General features: G+C 50.9%; 1 protein-coding gene across 1 annotated transcript in view; it reads left to right on the forward strand.

Moving 5' to 3' along the window:
* Window positions 1-12,556, forward strand: part of DAG1 (dystroglycan 1) — a 50,178-nt gene extending 37,622 nt beyond the window's left edge. Inside the window, exon 3 of the mRNA XM_088171635.1 lies at window positions 9,681-12,556. Coding sequence (XP_088027761.1) covers window positions 9,681-12,089 — 2,409 coding nt within the window. The 3' untranslated portion in view covers window positions 12,090-12,556. The remainder of the gene's footprint in view (window positions 1-9,680) is intronic.
* Window positions 12,557-12,719: the final 163 nt, after the last annotated feature.

Here is a 12,719-nt window from a genome sequence, read left to right on the forward strand (position 1 = left end):
GCTCCAGAATTTGGCTGCTCTGATTAAAAATGCAGCTTCTAGCCTAAATTTAGAGATGGCTAGAAATATTTATATGTGCTGCCCTTTAGCCTAAATCAATTCTACCTTCATAATATTTACTTCCCTTATGTATTTATAGGTGACAGGCATATTCCCCATCTTGATTTTATTAGGTTAAACAAGCCAACCTCTTTAGTCTTTCTCATAAAATAAGCTTTCTTTCCTTCCCCTTAGCTTTGCAGCTGTCTTCTGCACCTCCTCCAGCTTATTTTTCTTATGTTTGCATGACCACAGCATTAAAAACATTCCAGATGAAATTTTACCAGAACCTTTTACAAAAGCATCAAAACTTCCTTTTCTCTTCTATAAATAACCTTGTTTGATATATCCTACGATTGTTTGCTTTTCCATGTCTGCTTTGCTTTGGTTTGGACATCTTCCTATCAGCTGAAATATCCAAGTCTGTAGTTTTTGCTGTTTCCAGTTGTTGAGTCCCAGACGAGGACAAAAGGTGAGGTGGATGATTTGGGGTGGTGGCTGTTGCCAAACATGGCTCTCCACTCATCCCACCAGCCAGGGTGTTATGCTACTCCCACAAGAATACAATAGCCACAAGGAATTGAGCCCGGCACAGCCTGATATCCTAAATGCATATACCTACAATACATAGAGACACTATTAAATAACTTTTGTTTAAAGATGGCTCTATAAAGCATGCTGGAAGGAGAGAAACTCCTGGTGTGCACTGTCCCAGGGCACATCCCTGCCAGAGCAGGAGATTTGCTGTGTCTTCCTTGAAGGTCGTGTAAAGCTGCTGACCTGCCTTCAGTCCTGGTGTGGGATGGGTCCCACAGAGCAGATCTGCATGGGTTTGTAGCCAATGCTGAGCAGCTCAGGTGAGCACACACAAAGCTGTGTCTTTGCCTCTAATTATTGTTAGGTTTGAAGTGCACAGTTTCACCAGGGCTTTGTTGGGAAGACAGGTAAAACACGCAGCAGAGGCCCTGAGAAGCTGTGTCTGTAAGCAACATAGCTGGTGGGAAAGGGATTAGAACAACAGAATTCACTCAGATAAATTACACAGTGCAGCTATGGAGCAGGTTTTGAGGTTATCAGAGACTGGATATCCATTTGGGAAAAAGGGACTCTTGCTTTCATAGAATCACTGAGTTGTTTAGGTTGGAAAATACCTTTTAGATTATCCAGACCAGCCATTAACCCAGCACTGCCAAGTCCACCACTAAACTTTCCAAGCAGGAGGCTGAGTTTCCAATGGTTGTTCTATTTGCCATCTGCTGAAGTGGCTTTTATTGAACAGCTTTGCTCTCATCAGATGTCAGGGACCTTGATTTATAAAGAGGATCCACAGAGATTGGGTTGCAGGAATCCTGACATGGGTATCTACTGTCAGGGCTGTGCTGCTCACCTCAATCCTGCTCCAGCCCCACAGCCAAGGGCTGGATGTTGGCAGCCAGCCTGCAGTGCCAGGACACACTTGCTTTCAGGGAAGAAAACCACAAAATACTGATTTTTTTTTTTTTTCCCTCTTGCAATGATCTTTATTTCAAAGCATTTTAACTGAATGTGAAATTTATTAAAATGGCATTTCTCAAAGGAAGAAGAGAAGCAAAGAGCACTCCCGAGGGGCTGTGTCATCAAGCTGAGTATCTTAAAAGGCTCTCTGTGTCAAGGCATTTGAGCTTCACCTCCTCCCTGGGGTTCCTGGTTTTCTTGCACTAACTGGGAGGTGCAGCAACAGCCGCTATTTACAGGCGGGCACACGGGGATAAATGGCAGTGCCTGGAGCAGGTCCAGGCAAAGGAAGACTCGGGCAGAGCTATGCTTGGTTGCAGTCTGAGCGATGAGTTGATAAGATTTCTGCAGGGAGGCAAGGGGGACGCTTATCTTTTTCCTGCAGTGAGACCGAGTCAGAGAATTTGGCATTTTCAGTGCACACTTAGTAACAAGCTCTGAATTTGGAGGAGTGGAAAATGTGACTCGATCTAATTATAAACTGGCTTTTCAGACGGGCTGGGAAGTTCCTTGTTTTGTCCTGCTCTTACAGGTTGTTGCTCTGTGCATCCAGGGAGACAGAGGAATGTGGTGATAATGAGAATCCTGTGAAGGAGCAGACCTGAGACTGCAAGATCCGATCTGCCTTTCCTTGCCATGCTCTTGAAAGCCAGCTTTCCAGCAATCTGCTGATGGCAGGAATAAATTGCCAGGGCTGGTTAGCTGTGCAGTGGCAGCACTAAACCCCCAGCACTTGGCATCCCTGCTTTGTGGTATTTTTGCTTCCCTTTGGCCTTTCGCTTATAAAAAGTTGCGCTGAAAGAAGAGCCTGACCAAACTTTTTTTTTCAAAGCTGTTTGAGGCTTTTCCTGCCCCATGCTCACCCCGTGGACAAGGGATAAAGCAGGGTGTGGGCAGCCCATGCTGACCCTAGCCCTGGCGCAGGCGGGCTGCGCCTTCCCACTCCAACAATAAGGCTAAACAAATCCTTCCAAGCTGCTTGCATGGACCGATGAAAGGAGGATTTCTTGGGACACTCAATGTTTTGTAGTGACCTCCCAGTGAAACAGCTGTTGTGTTCCCTTGCCCAGGCAGAGTGGGACGCTGAATGGTGTCCTTATAGCCAACACAGAGGCGCATCTGGAAAAGAAGCTGTCATGGCAGGAGTATGCGAGGGTGGCATGAGCTGGGCATAGCCTCTCAGTCTGCACCACTGCGGAGCCATTTTACTGATGGTAAAGAAGCTGGTCAGACAAAGCCCAGCTCGTGTGGAAGGCAGGCTGAGCCCACAGCATAGCCCCACACCCACATCGGCAGAGGAGGGGGGCTGCTTTCTGTGTGTGAGGCTTCACTCGCTCCTTGAATGGCTGGAAAATGCAGATTAGCAGGAGACACGTACACTTCTCATTCAGGTTTTCATGAGCACATAAAAGCAGAGCAGCCACTTCGAGCAGCTTTGCTACCTGGTTCTTTAGAGGCTGAAATTTGAACTTGAAGATGAGGGCCAGGGCCAGTGATGTGGCCTCTGTAAGCCTTATTTCCCATTAGATCAGCTTTCTGGGCTGGGTTTGATTTGTTTTTCTAAAGCAGTAGCTTCAGTGCACGGAGACATACAGGAAGGGCTTTGCAGGGCTTTGGCTGGGACCAACCAGAACCTGGGGTTAGTTCAGCCATCCTGACCTACCTGTGCATGAAGGAAGCAACAATTACCAGCTGTTCTCGTGTAGCTTTTGGCTCTGAACAGAGGTGGTGAGCTCCTGCTGGTAATGAAGGCTTGGGTCACCAAGGCTTCTGAAAGCCAGTCGAGTCTCTGGGCTGTTTTTAGACTTGCAGAGGCATTTGCATGAAGTGTCCTGGAGCAGCTTATTTTTGTCCATGAGTTCCTGGGCCTTTTGTGCAAGGTACACAGCAGCCCAGAGGAGCAGTGTCTGCTGAGGATACCCAAAAGCCCTGGCAGGTATCACAGTCCCTTTCACAGGGAAGCATCTACGTTGCAGGTCCTCCCTCTAGCTGTGCCAAGCACATCCTTCCTTTCTCTGGCCTGAGCTTTCCCATAACACAGGACTGCAGCAGCATCATAGCTGTGCCCAGTGAGCAGAAGGATCTGAAGGCTCCTTGCAGCACTGTTTTCTGGGCCTTGTGTTTCTAGGCATGGCCTGTCTGATGTCTTAGTTTCCAGTTCTGTTGTGTTTGAGGAAAGGAGGTGGGGAGTGAGGTTGGAGGCTCCTTTGTACCTCTCCCAGATGCACACAGGCCAACCTCCCTGGCAGGGCTGTTCCTTGGTGCCAAAGGCTCACAGTTTCATAGAATCACAGGATATTCAGAGTCGGAAGGGACCCACAAGGACCATCAAGTACAAGCCCTGGCTCACCACAGAACAACATGGAAAATGGCCATGTGTCTGAAAGCATTGTTCAAACACTTGAACTCTGGCAGGCTCTAGCAGCTGTTGTGGGCTGAGGGTGTCCAGCTCCTGTCTTGCACCGTCACATTCCATGACCCAGAGCAGCAGCCTCTGCCTTGGACTGTGGTTCCTGGACAGTGTGGTCTGCAGGCACAGTGCAGCCTTTGTGCCAGGTGGAGTGCACCTGATGGATGCACAGGCAGAGCCTGCCTCCCAAAACAAGGATTCTGTCCTCTGAGCTGAAGCCTGCAAGCCCCATGCCCATCACTTCTCCTGACTCCAGTCTGGCTGTGCTCAGTGCAGTGCCCACAGTTCCAGCAGCACTGTGGTGAATCTGAAACCCGTGTCCCTCCCCCAGCTTGTGTGTGTCAAGACAATGGGAATCTGCCTGCCCATGAATCTGATTCGGGGCTGAGGCTGCCTGTTGCTTCTGCTGCCAGCACTGCCCATGCTGCAGCATTAGCGGGGGGTTAAGATGAAGCTTGGGCTTAGGCAAACAGCTTAGGCTTGACTCTTTCTCTGCAGTTATATTTGCATTTGAATTGCATTTGAATTTCCATTTTCTTCCCCTGCCTGCTGGTTAATTGCTTGCGGAAGCCTGAGCCTGCAGACTTGGTGTGACACTGGCTGGGTCAGTGGGTTGGGCAAAGCTCAGCTCACCTTCTGGAGGGCCCAGCTGGGATATTCCTCATTGCTGGCCATGTGTGTTGGGGTGATGCTGAAGCAGTCTGGCTACAGTAAACTGTCATCAGTAATTACACCCAGATAAAACTCTGGCACAGAGTCTGTCTCTCAGCAGCTGCTGGACACAGGGAGGGGAATGGGGCATGGGAGATCTGACAGAGCTGCAGGACTGTCCATGCTGACTCTGCCCAAAAGCAGACCAAGGGGGTTTTAGGACTGGTTTGGAAGGAACCGACTCCCAGCTGCTGCTGCCCATGCGAAGATCTGTCAGCACAGACAGGGCAGATCCTATGGGATACGTCCAGGACTGGGAAGATTTCATAGTGGTGTGCTATAGTGGAGATCTGTGGCAGGATCCTACCATACCTGTCTCCTGGCAAACGGCTCACTGCCTCCTTTTTGGGAGATTCATCAGGAGGAGGAGGAGGACTAAATACCTGGAGGATTAAAGGGCACTCTTGAAGGCAAGAATGCAGTTTTTGCCTGAATTCCCTCGAGGCAGCAGTTTTGCTCACTGCTCCTTTGCTTATCTTTGTCTTGTTGGCTACAGGGCTTTAAGATCCAAGTTTGAAAAAACAAGTCAAACTGAGCTATCTTCTTTCATGAGCTGACTGCTCTTGGCTGGCCTAAAAATAACAGGCCATGTCTATTTGAAAGGATTTTGTGAACAAGGTCTTCAAAACCAGCCAGACCACTCAGTGTATGTATTTAAAATCACAATCATTTTTAATGGTCTTCGATATACTGCCAGGCTTGTGTAATCTTTAGCTGATAAGCATTCATTTACAATTATCTCAAATAATGGCAAAACAAAGACTGCTTTTTTTTTTTTAAACTTGGGCAACAGAAGAGTTATTTTGAAACCAGACCCCTTGAGAGAAATGACAGGGCTTAAGACTGATATTTACTGCATACATAGAAAACAGGGAAACTTTTAGCATGAAAACAAGATATCCCAAATCATTAACTATGTGCAGCCTTAACAAATACCCTTTGAAGCAATGTTTGAAGGAAACATTGCTAGAACAGAGTCCAGGTCTCCCTCCTCCCAGTTTTGCACCACTGCAAACACAGCAGTGATGGTGGACAGGACAGATCCATGGCAAGGGCTCTGCTGGTCAGTTTGTTTAAGAGCAAGTATTTTTATCCATCATAATAACAGCTTCATTTATCTACTCTAATATTTCTGGGCTCTTCCTTTATCACATGAAACGTGGATGATTCCTGCTATCAGGTCAGTTGTTGTGTTTAAAGCAGTGCAGAGACATCGAATGCCTGTGACTTGTTGCCTTCTCAAAGATTTCCCAGAGGAGACACAGGTTTCATAGGAGTAATCCACATAAATTCGATTTTCTTAATCATCTCTTGCAGAGCCTTTAGAAACAGTCCACATCTCCTCACAGACTGAATACAGCTGAACTAGCTCAGCTCTTTTTAAATCAAGTTGAAGTGGGTTTATAAATGTTTTGCAACTGTCTCATCCCTGCTAGAACAAGTCATCCCAGTCAGTGATTGCTTGGCCTGTTTTTGTTTTTCAGGAGAGCCTAGGTTTTGGTGTGAATCTGTCTGGCTACAGTTTCATTTTCTAGCATGGGCCTTACCTGTAAACTGTAGGTTAAAAATGGTTTTTCAAGGAGGAATATTCAGACTGGCCTGTGCCTCCCTTGCCATCACTTCTGCCTATGGCGTCAGCCACCTTTCTGAAGTGACTTTGGCTGTCAAAAGTAGGACCAGACATGACTGAAGGAAGAATCACCTTGTGACATGAGACGAGGTGAAGTTCTGCTGCTTGTAGGTCTCCTCAAGTCATGCCAGTGCCCAGGGAGGAGGCAGCAGCAGAAACTCCCGACTCTCAGGAAAGCTGTGTGGAGTGTGTGATACTGTAATTAAGGGCTTTTGCAGGGTGCACAGAAAAGGAAGACTTGTTCCAAATGTAGCCTAAAATTACACATTCAGGGTCAATTTAACCACTCACTAATAAAGTTTTTGTTCTCCCTGATTGTGTGAGCTGGCTCCCTCTGTTTCTGTTCCTTACGTGTGCCCAGCCCAGCCCTCTATCCTCCACACAGTGGGCAGGTTAGTGGCTAATTTTGGCACAAGAGGATAAAGAGTGGAACCATCCAGCTCCTGTAAATGCTACTCTAAATGCTTTATTGCACTGGGCAGTATCCTGGCATCTCAGTTTTTAGAGGGTGTGAGGAAATGGCACTTTTTTAAAGGAAGATAGGGGTAGGGCAGGAGCAGACACTGCCTTTGTTCTCTCTTGGCAGAAGAAATGCCAAGGAAGGACAATTCGTTCCTTTGTTCCTGCAAGAATGAGGCTTGGGTCTCTGTGCCCAGCTCAGGTGAAGGGCTGCCTTTCCTTTGGGATGTCTGGGCTAAAAGCAGCTCCTGTTCTTGCAGTGGAGGACGAGTGAATGCAGCCCCAGCCCTGGCAAGACCCTCTGTCCTCTGCTAGACACGTGGGTACACAGCAAGGCCCAGGGGAAGGATGCTCACATGTTGGTGCATGGTGGCATATGTTGGGGTGTAGGGCCCTTGGGACAGCTTCCTCCAGCTCTTGTAAGCAGGAATTTGAATTCTCTGCTCTGGGATATTGCTGGTGAGGAGTTAACTAAAGCTATGCTGAGAGCTTTAAACTCTGCTCCATAAGCTGTACCCAGCACGTGGCTCATGATGTGTTCTCCAGCTTGTCCAGGCTGGCTGAAAGTGGGGCTTGTCCTTCACAGAGGAGAACAACGAGGGTGTTGCCTGCGTGATCGTGGCTGAAACCCTCTGCAGCTCTTGCACAAAAGCTATTTGGTGCTGCTCTTGCCAAAAAACTTTTGGGTCCTGTGTTATTCTGGCAGAGCTGTGCATCCAGACCCTTCAGTGTGCTGAAACCCCCAGTGTGGGGGTGAGCCGCAGGGTGCTGCCTAAATCCTGCCTGCAGCCAGGGAGTGGCACCCAGGACTCACAGTGTGCCCAGCCCTGCAGAACCAGGCATCCTTCCTTGTCCATCCAGGGGCTTTGCCCAGCAGGACCTGCAGTCTGGCTAGTCCAGCCCCAGCTCTGCACCTTCTGCTGGATGCAGGAATGCTTCTGCCGGGAAGGTTTCCTTGCAAAGCTCCTCTCTCAGCTTTGCATTTGGGTAAATTATGAAATACGTATAAGCTTTACAGAACTGCAGAGAACCAAAGCGCCCTTTCAGGAGGAGAGCTAGAGACTGGCTCTGTGTTGGACTGCAGTGAGCCAGACCCTGGACCAGGCTGCTAAATGTGTCTCCATGAACCCCAAAGCATCCTGTTTGCTCTGAGTGTCAAGGGGAAATGCCTGTAGAGTTCTGGAAAGCCCAGCCAGGGCATTTGCCAAACGCCTCCGGGCCTGGGAAGTGATGAAGCTCAGGTTACTCACTCTGGAGTACCTGCAGCCTAGGAAATGTCACAACCCACCGAGCTGGCAGCCTCACCCTGTAGGTGTAGAAGGGACTACAGCCAAACTTGCCACTGATAAGTCAGAGTTGTACTGACTACCAAAGAAGATGAATAGCCTTGCCCTTAATGGGTCACAGCTGACTAATAAAGAGAAGTGTGATAAAAGGGCTGGTCAGGGGGATCCTGGAGGAATAGGACCCTGAGGAGGTAGAGGAACCCTGAAGAAGAAGGAACGATCCAGAGAGACACAAAGAAGAACAAAAAAAGGAAGGGAGTTACTGCTGTAAAAGATCTGCTGTGAGGTCGGTCTGGGTATGATGGAGTCAGAGCCTGCTGTTGGAGTTTGCAGTCATAGTTGAGCTGGGTGAAAGCCCGGGTCAGAGTGTGCAAACCAAAACTTGCAGTCAGAGTCCAGCAGGAAATTGCCAGCAGTCAGAGTCTGCAGTTGGACCCTACAGTAGGAGCTTGCTGTAGTCAGAGTCAGGATGGCTAAGCTGTAAAGAAGAATAAACTGGGACCCTTTTCACGTTGTTAGATGAAAGTCTGTGTCTTGGCTCATTTCTACCCCTAACAAGAGGTGTGCTGCAACATCACTCCTTCCACCGCGCAGCCCGAGCGGCTCCGCTGTGCCGCTGTAGAGCAGACAGATGTCAGCTGGGAACTGGGGGGGTTGGGGGTTTGCACCCACCTTCAGCTACAACCCAGGGCAGGAAACAGAGTCCCATGGGCTGAAAGAAGTAGTAAAGAGTGTGTTGGGAGTCCTGAGGTGCCTGTGCTCTGAGACAAAGCCTTCCCTTGCAGCAGCAAGTTATTATTTGAAAGTGAAATACTTCATTTTTGTCTAGCCTGGGGGTGAAGCCAGGCTGATATGCTGTCCTGTGTCATGGCCAGTAATTCCCCAGCCCTTGTGCCACCATCTCTGCCTGCCCACCCTGGCTATTATATTGGGTCTGCTCCCTTCCTTTATTCTTGGCTGCTGTTCCTCTGGCAGAGCAGGACAGCACCATGTAGCTCTCAGGATTTCCTACTGCTTGTTGAGAGCTGGTGTGCTCCAGCCAGGCCAGGGACTCAGAACCATAATTGGCCAGCTTCTGGCCCCTCTGGGTCATCCTGGCTCTGGGGACAGTGGGACAAGCTGAAAGTAATTGGAAAAAATACATGATCTGCTGAGCTGCTGGAGCAGTGTGTAGGGTGGGCAGGGTGTGATGGGGTGAGGAAAGGAGCAATATGGCCAAGCTGGGAGAGGAAGGAGTGGGAAGAGGGCAGTTGTTAGATCAGCTCTGCTGTACAGCATAACTTCATCTCAGCTTTGTCACTGTCCCCATGACGTAAACTCCCCGTCTGCCCTCAGAGAAAATGAACCACTTGTGCTTGGCAGTTGCACAGCAAGTGTTGGAGCACTTGCAGGCGAGGGGGCCTTGTGGGTCTTTATGACCTCTCATGGCTCCTTAAGCTCTTTGGGTCCAGCGCACCCTGCAGAGCTCGTCCTTGCCAGCATGTGGAGGAGGAGGCAAAGGCTGCTGTGCTCTGGCCAGGATGTTCCTTCTCCAGTTGTTACACTTCAGATTATTTTCTTTAATCCATGAAATTAAGCATAACTACTGATAGAACCTGTCCTAATGCTGTACTTCTAAAAGCTTTTTGTTGTTGTTGTTGTTGTTTGGTAGATCTCGGAAGCTGGGAAGGACTCCTTGCCTTCTTGGTTGCACTGGAATGCAGAGAGCAGCTCCCTGGAAGGGCTGCCCCTTGACACGGACAAGGGTGTCCACTACATCTCGGTGACTACTCTGCAGCCCTTCCCGAATGGGAGCTACGTCCCACAGACCACAAACGTCTTCTCTGTTGAGGTCCATCAAGAAGACCACAACGAGCCTCAGTCGCTGCGAGTGGCCGTCCAAGACACGAGTGACACAGCGCCCTTCGTGTGCGGCTCGGAAGAGCCAGTCACTATCCTGACTGTCATTCTGGATGCCGACTTAACAAAAATGACACCAAAGCAGAGGATTGAACTCTTAAACAGAATGAGAAGCTTTTCAGAGGTGGAACTTCACAACATGAAGTTGGTTCCTGTTGTAAATAACAGACTCTTTGACATGTCTGCCTTCATGGCTGGACCAGGAAATGCAAAGAAGGTGGTGGAAAACGGGGCCTTACTCTCATGGAAACTGGGATGTTCCCTGAGCCAAAACAGTGTCCCCAACATCAGCAAGGTGGAGGCTCCAGCTAAGGAAGGAACCATGTCTGCCCGCCTTGGCTACCCCGTTGTTGGCTGGCACATTGCTAACAAGAAACCTCACCTCCCAAAGAGGATGCGGCGTCAGATCAACGCCACCCCTACGCCTTTGACTGCCATCGGGCCACCCACCACTGCTGCACAAGAGCCACCCACCAGGATTGTCCCCACCCCAACGTCACCTGCCATCGCACCTCCCACAGAGACAATGGCACCCCCCGTCCGGGAGCCCATTCCGCTGCCGAGGAAGCCAACAGTCACCATCAGAACCAGAGGCCCCATTGTCCAGACGCCCACGCTGGGGCCGATCCAGCCAACCCGGGTAGCAGAAGGCACGGGCACGGCCTCCGTGCCGATTCGCCCCACGATGCCTGGGTACGTAGAGCCCACAGCAGTGATCACACCACCCTCGACTACCACCAAGAAACCGAGAGTCTCCACCCTGAAGCCAGCCACACCGTCCACCACAGATTCCTCCACGGCAATAACACGAAGGCCTACCCGAAGGCCCAAAACACCCCGTCCAACAAAGCCTCCCAGCACAACCAGATCTCCCATCTCCAAGCTGACAACAGCCTCTCCGCCGTCCCGTGTGCGCACCACGGCCAGCGGGCTGCCCCGGCCCTGGGAGCCCAACGAGCCACCCAAGCTGACCAACCACATCGACAGGGTCGACGCGTGGGAGGGCACCTACTTCGAGGTTAAGATACCCTCGGATACCTTCTACGACAAGGAAGACACCACCACCGACAAGCTGCAGCTGACCTTGAAGCTGAAGGAGCAGCAGATGATTGAGGAGAATTCATGGGTGCAGTTCAACAGCACCAGCCAGCTCATGTATGGCATGCCAGACCACAACCACATTGGGAAGCACGAATACTTCATGTATGCCACCGACAAGGGTGGGCTTTTTGCCGTGGATGCTTTTGAAATCCATGTCCACAAACATCCACATGGGGACAAGTCTCCGGTGAAGTTCAAGGCCAGGCTGGAAGGAGACCATAATGCAGTGGCAAATGACATCCATAAGAAGATCATGCTGGTGAAGAAGCTGGCCCTGGCATTCGGCGACAGGAACAGCAGCACAATCACAGTGCAGGACATCAGCAAAGGCTCCATCGTAGTGGAGTGGACCAACAACACACTGCCCCTGGAGCCTTGCCCTCGGGAGCAGATCCGGACTTTGAGCAAAAAAATTGCAGATGACTCTGGCAGGCCGAGCCCAGCTTTCTCTAATGTCCTGCAGCCTGAGTTCAAGCCTCTGAATGTGTCTGTGGTTGGTTCCGGCAGCTGCAGGCACATCCAGTTTGTCCCTGTGACCAAGGATGGCAGGGTGATCTCAGAGGCGACGCCAACAGTGGCAGCAGGCAAAGACCCTGAGAAGAGCAGCGAGGATGATGTGTACCTGCACACTGTCATCCCTGCCGTGGTGGTGGCCGCCATCCTCCTCGTGGCTGGCATCATTGCCATGATCTGCTACCGCAAGAAGAGGAAAGGCAAGCTGACCATCGAAGACCAGGCCACCTTCATAAAGAAAGGCGTGCCCATCATTTTCGCCGACGAGCTGGACGACTCCAAGCCCCCACCGTCCTCCAGCATGCCCCTCATCCTCCAGGAGGAGAAAGCCCCACTGCCCCCTCCAGAGTACCCCAACCAGAGCATGCCGGAGACCACGCCGCTCAACCAGGACACCATCGGGGAGTACACTCCGCTGCGGGACGAGGACCCCAACGCGCCACCCTACCAGCCTCCCCCCCCCTTCACTGCACCTATGGAGGGGAAAGGCTCCCGCCCGAAGAACATGACCCCGTACAGGTCCCCACCGCCCTACGTCCCCCCTTAACAAATGGGAGGCTCTCGGGGGAGAAGGGGCCTCCAGCTCCACACCGGTGCTGTCTGTGGGCCGGCAGCCCCCTCGCCAGCCGGGAACACAAAACCCCAGCCCGCTCCCCAGCAGGCTCTCCCCGGCTGCTCCCGCTGCACCGGAGCGCTCGCGGGACTCGGGGGGACACTTGTTTTATTTTTGCCTAACAAGCTTTGGTTTTATTTTATTCATAGAAAAAAATTCTCGGCTCAAAGACGCCTTCCCGGCGGCTGGGCTTCGGCCGGGGCCGGGGCGGTGGGCAGGGAGGGGGGTCGGGACGGGTCGGGCCGGGTCGGGAGGAGCAGGCAGCACTGGGGTAGCACTCTGGGTCTCCGCTGTTTGCCTTTAACACTAACTGTACTGTTTTTTCTATTCACGTGTGTCTAGCTACAGGACGTAACATGAAAGGTAGCCTAAAAATAATTAAATTCAAGGGACTTTCTGAAGTCGATGGTTTAAGTTTTTACATTTAATCTGCTGTTTACCTAAACTGGGATGTGTAGTTTTTGGGGAGGGGGAGGGCAGTGCTGTGCTGCAGGCGAGCTCCACAGGCTGGTCAGCGGAGCCAGCCAGCATCCTCCTCCTCCTCCTCTCGGGATGGATCAGCTT

Source organism: Sturnus vulgaris, chromosome 11 (assembly GCF_052056855.1).
Source record: "Sturnus vulgaris isolate bStuVul1 chromosome 11, bStuVul1.hap1, whole genome shotgun sequence".
NCBI lineage: Eukaryota > Metazoa > Chordata > Aves > Passeriformes > Sturnidae > Sturnus > Sturnus vulgaris.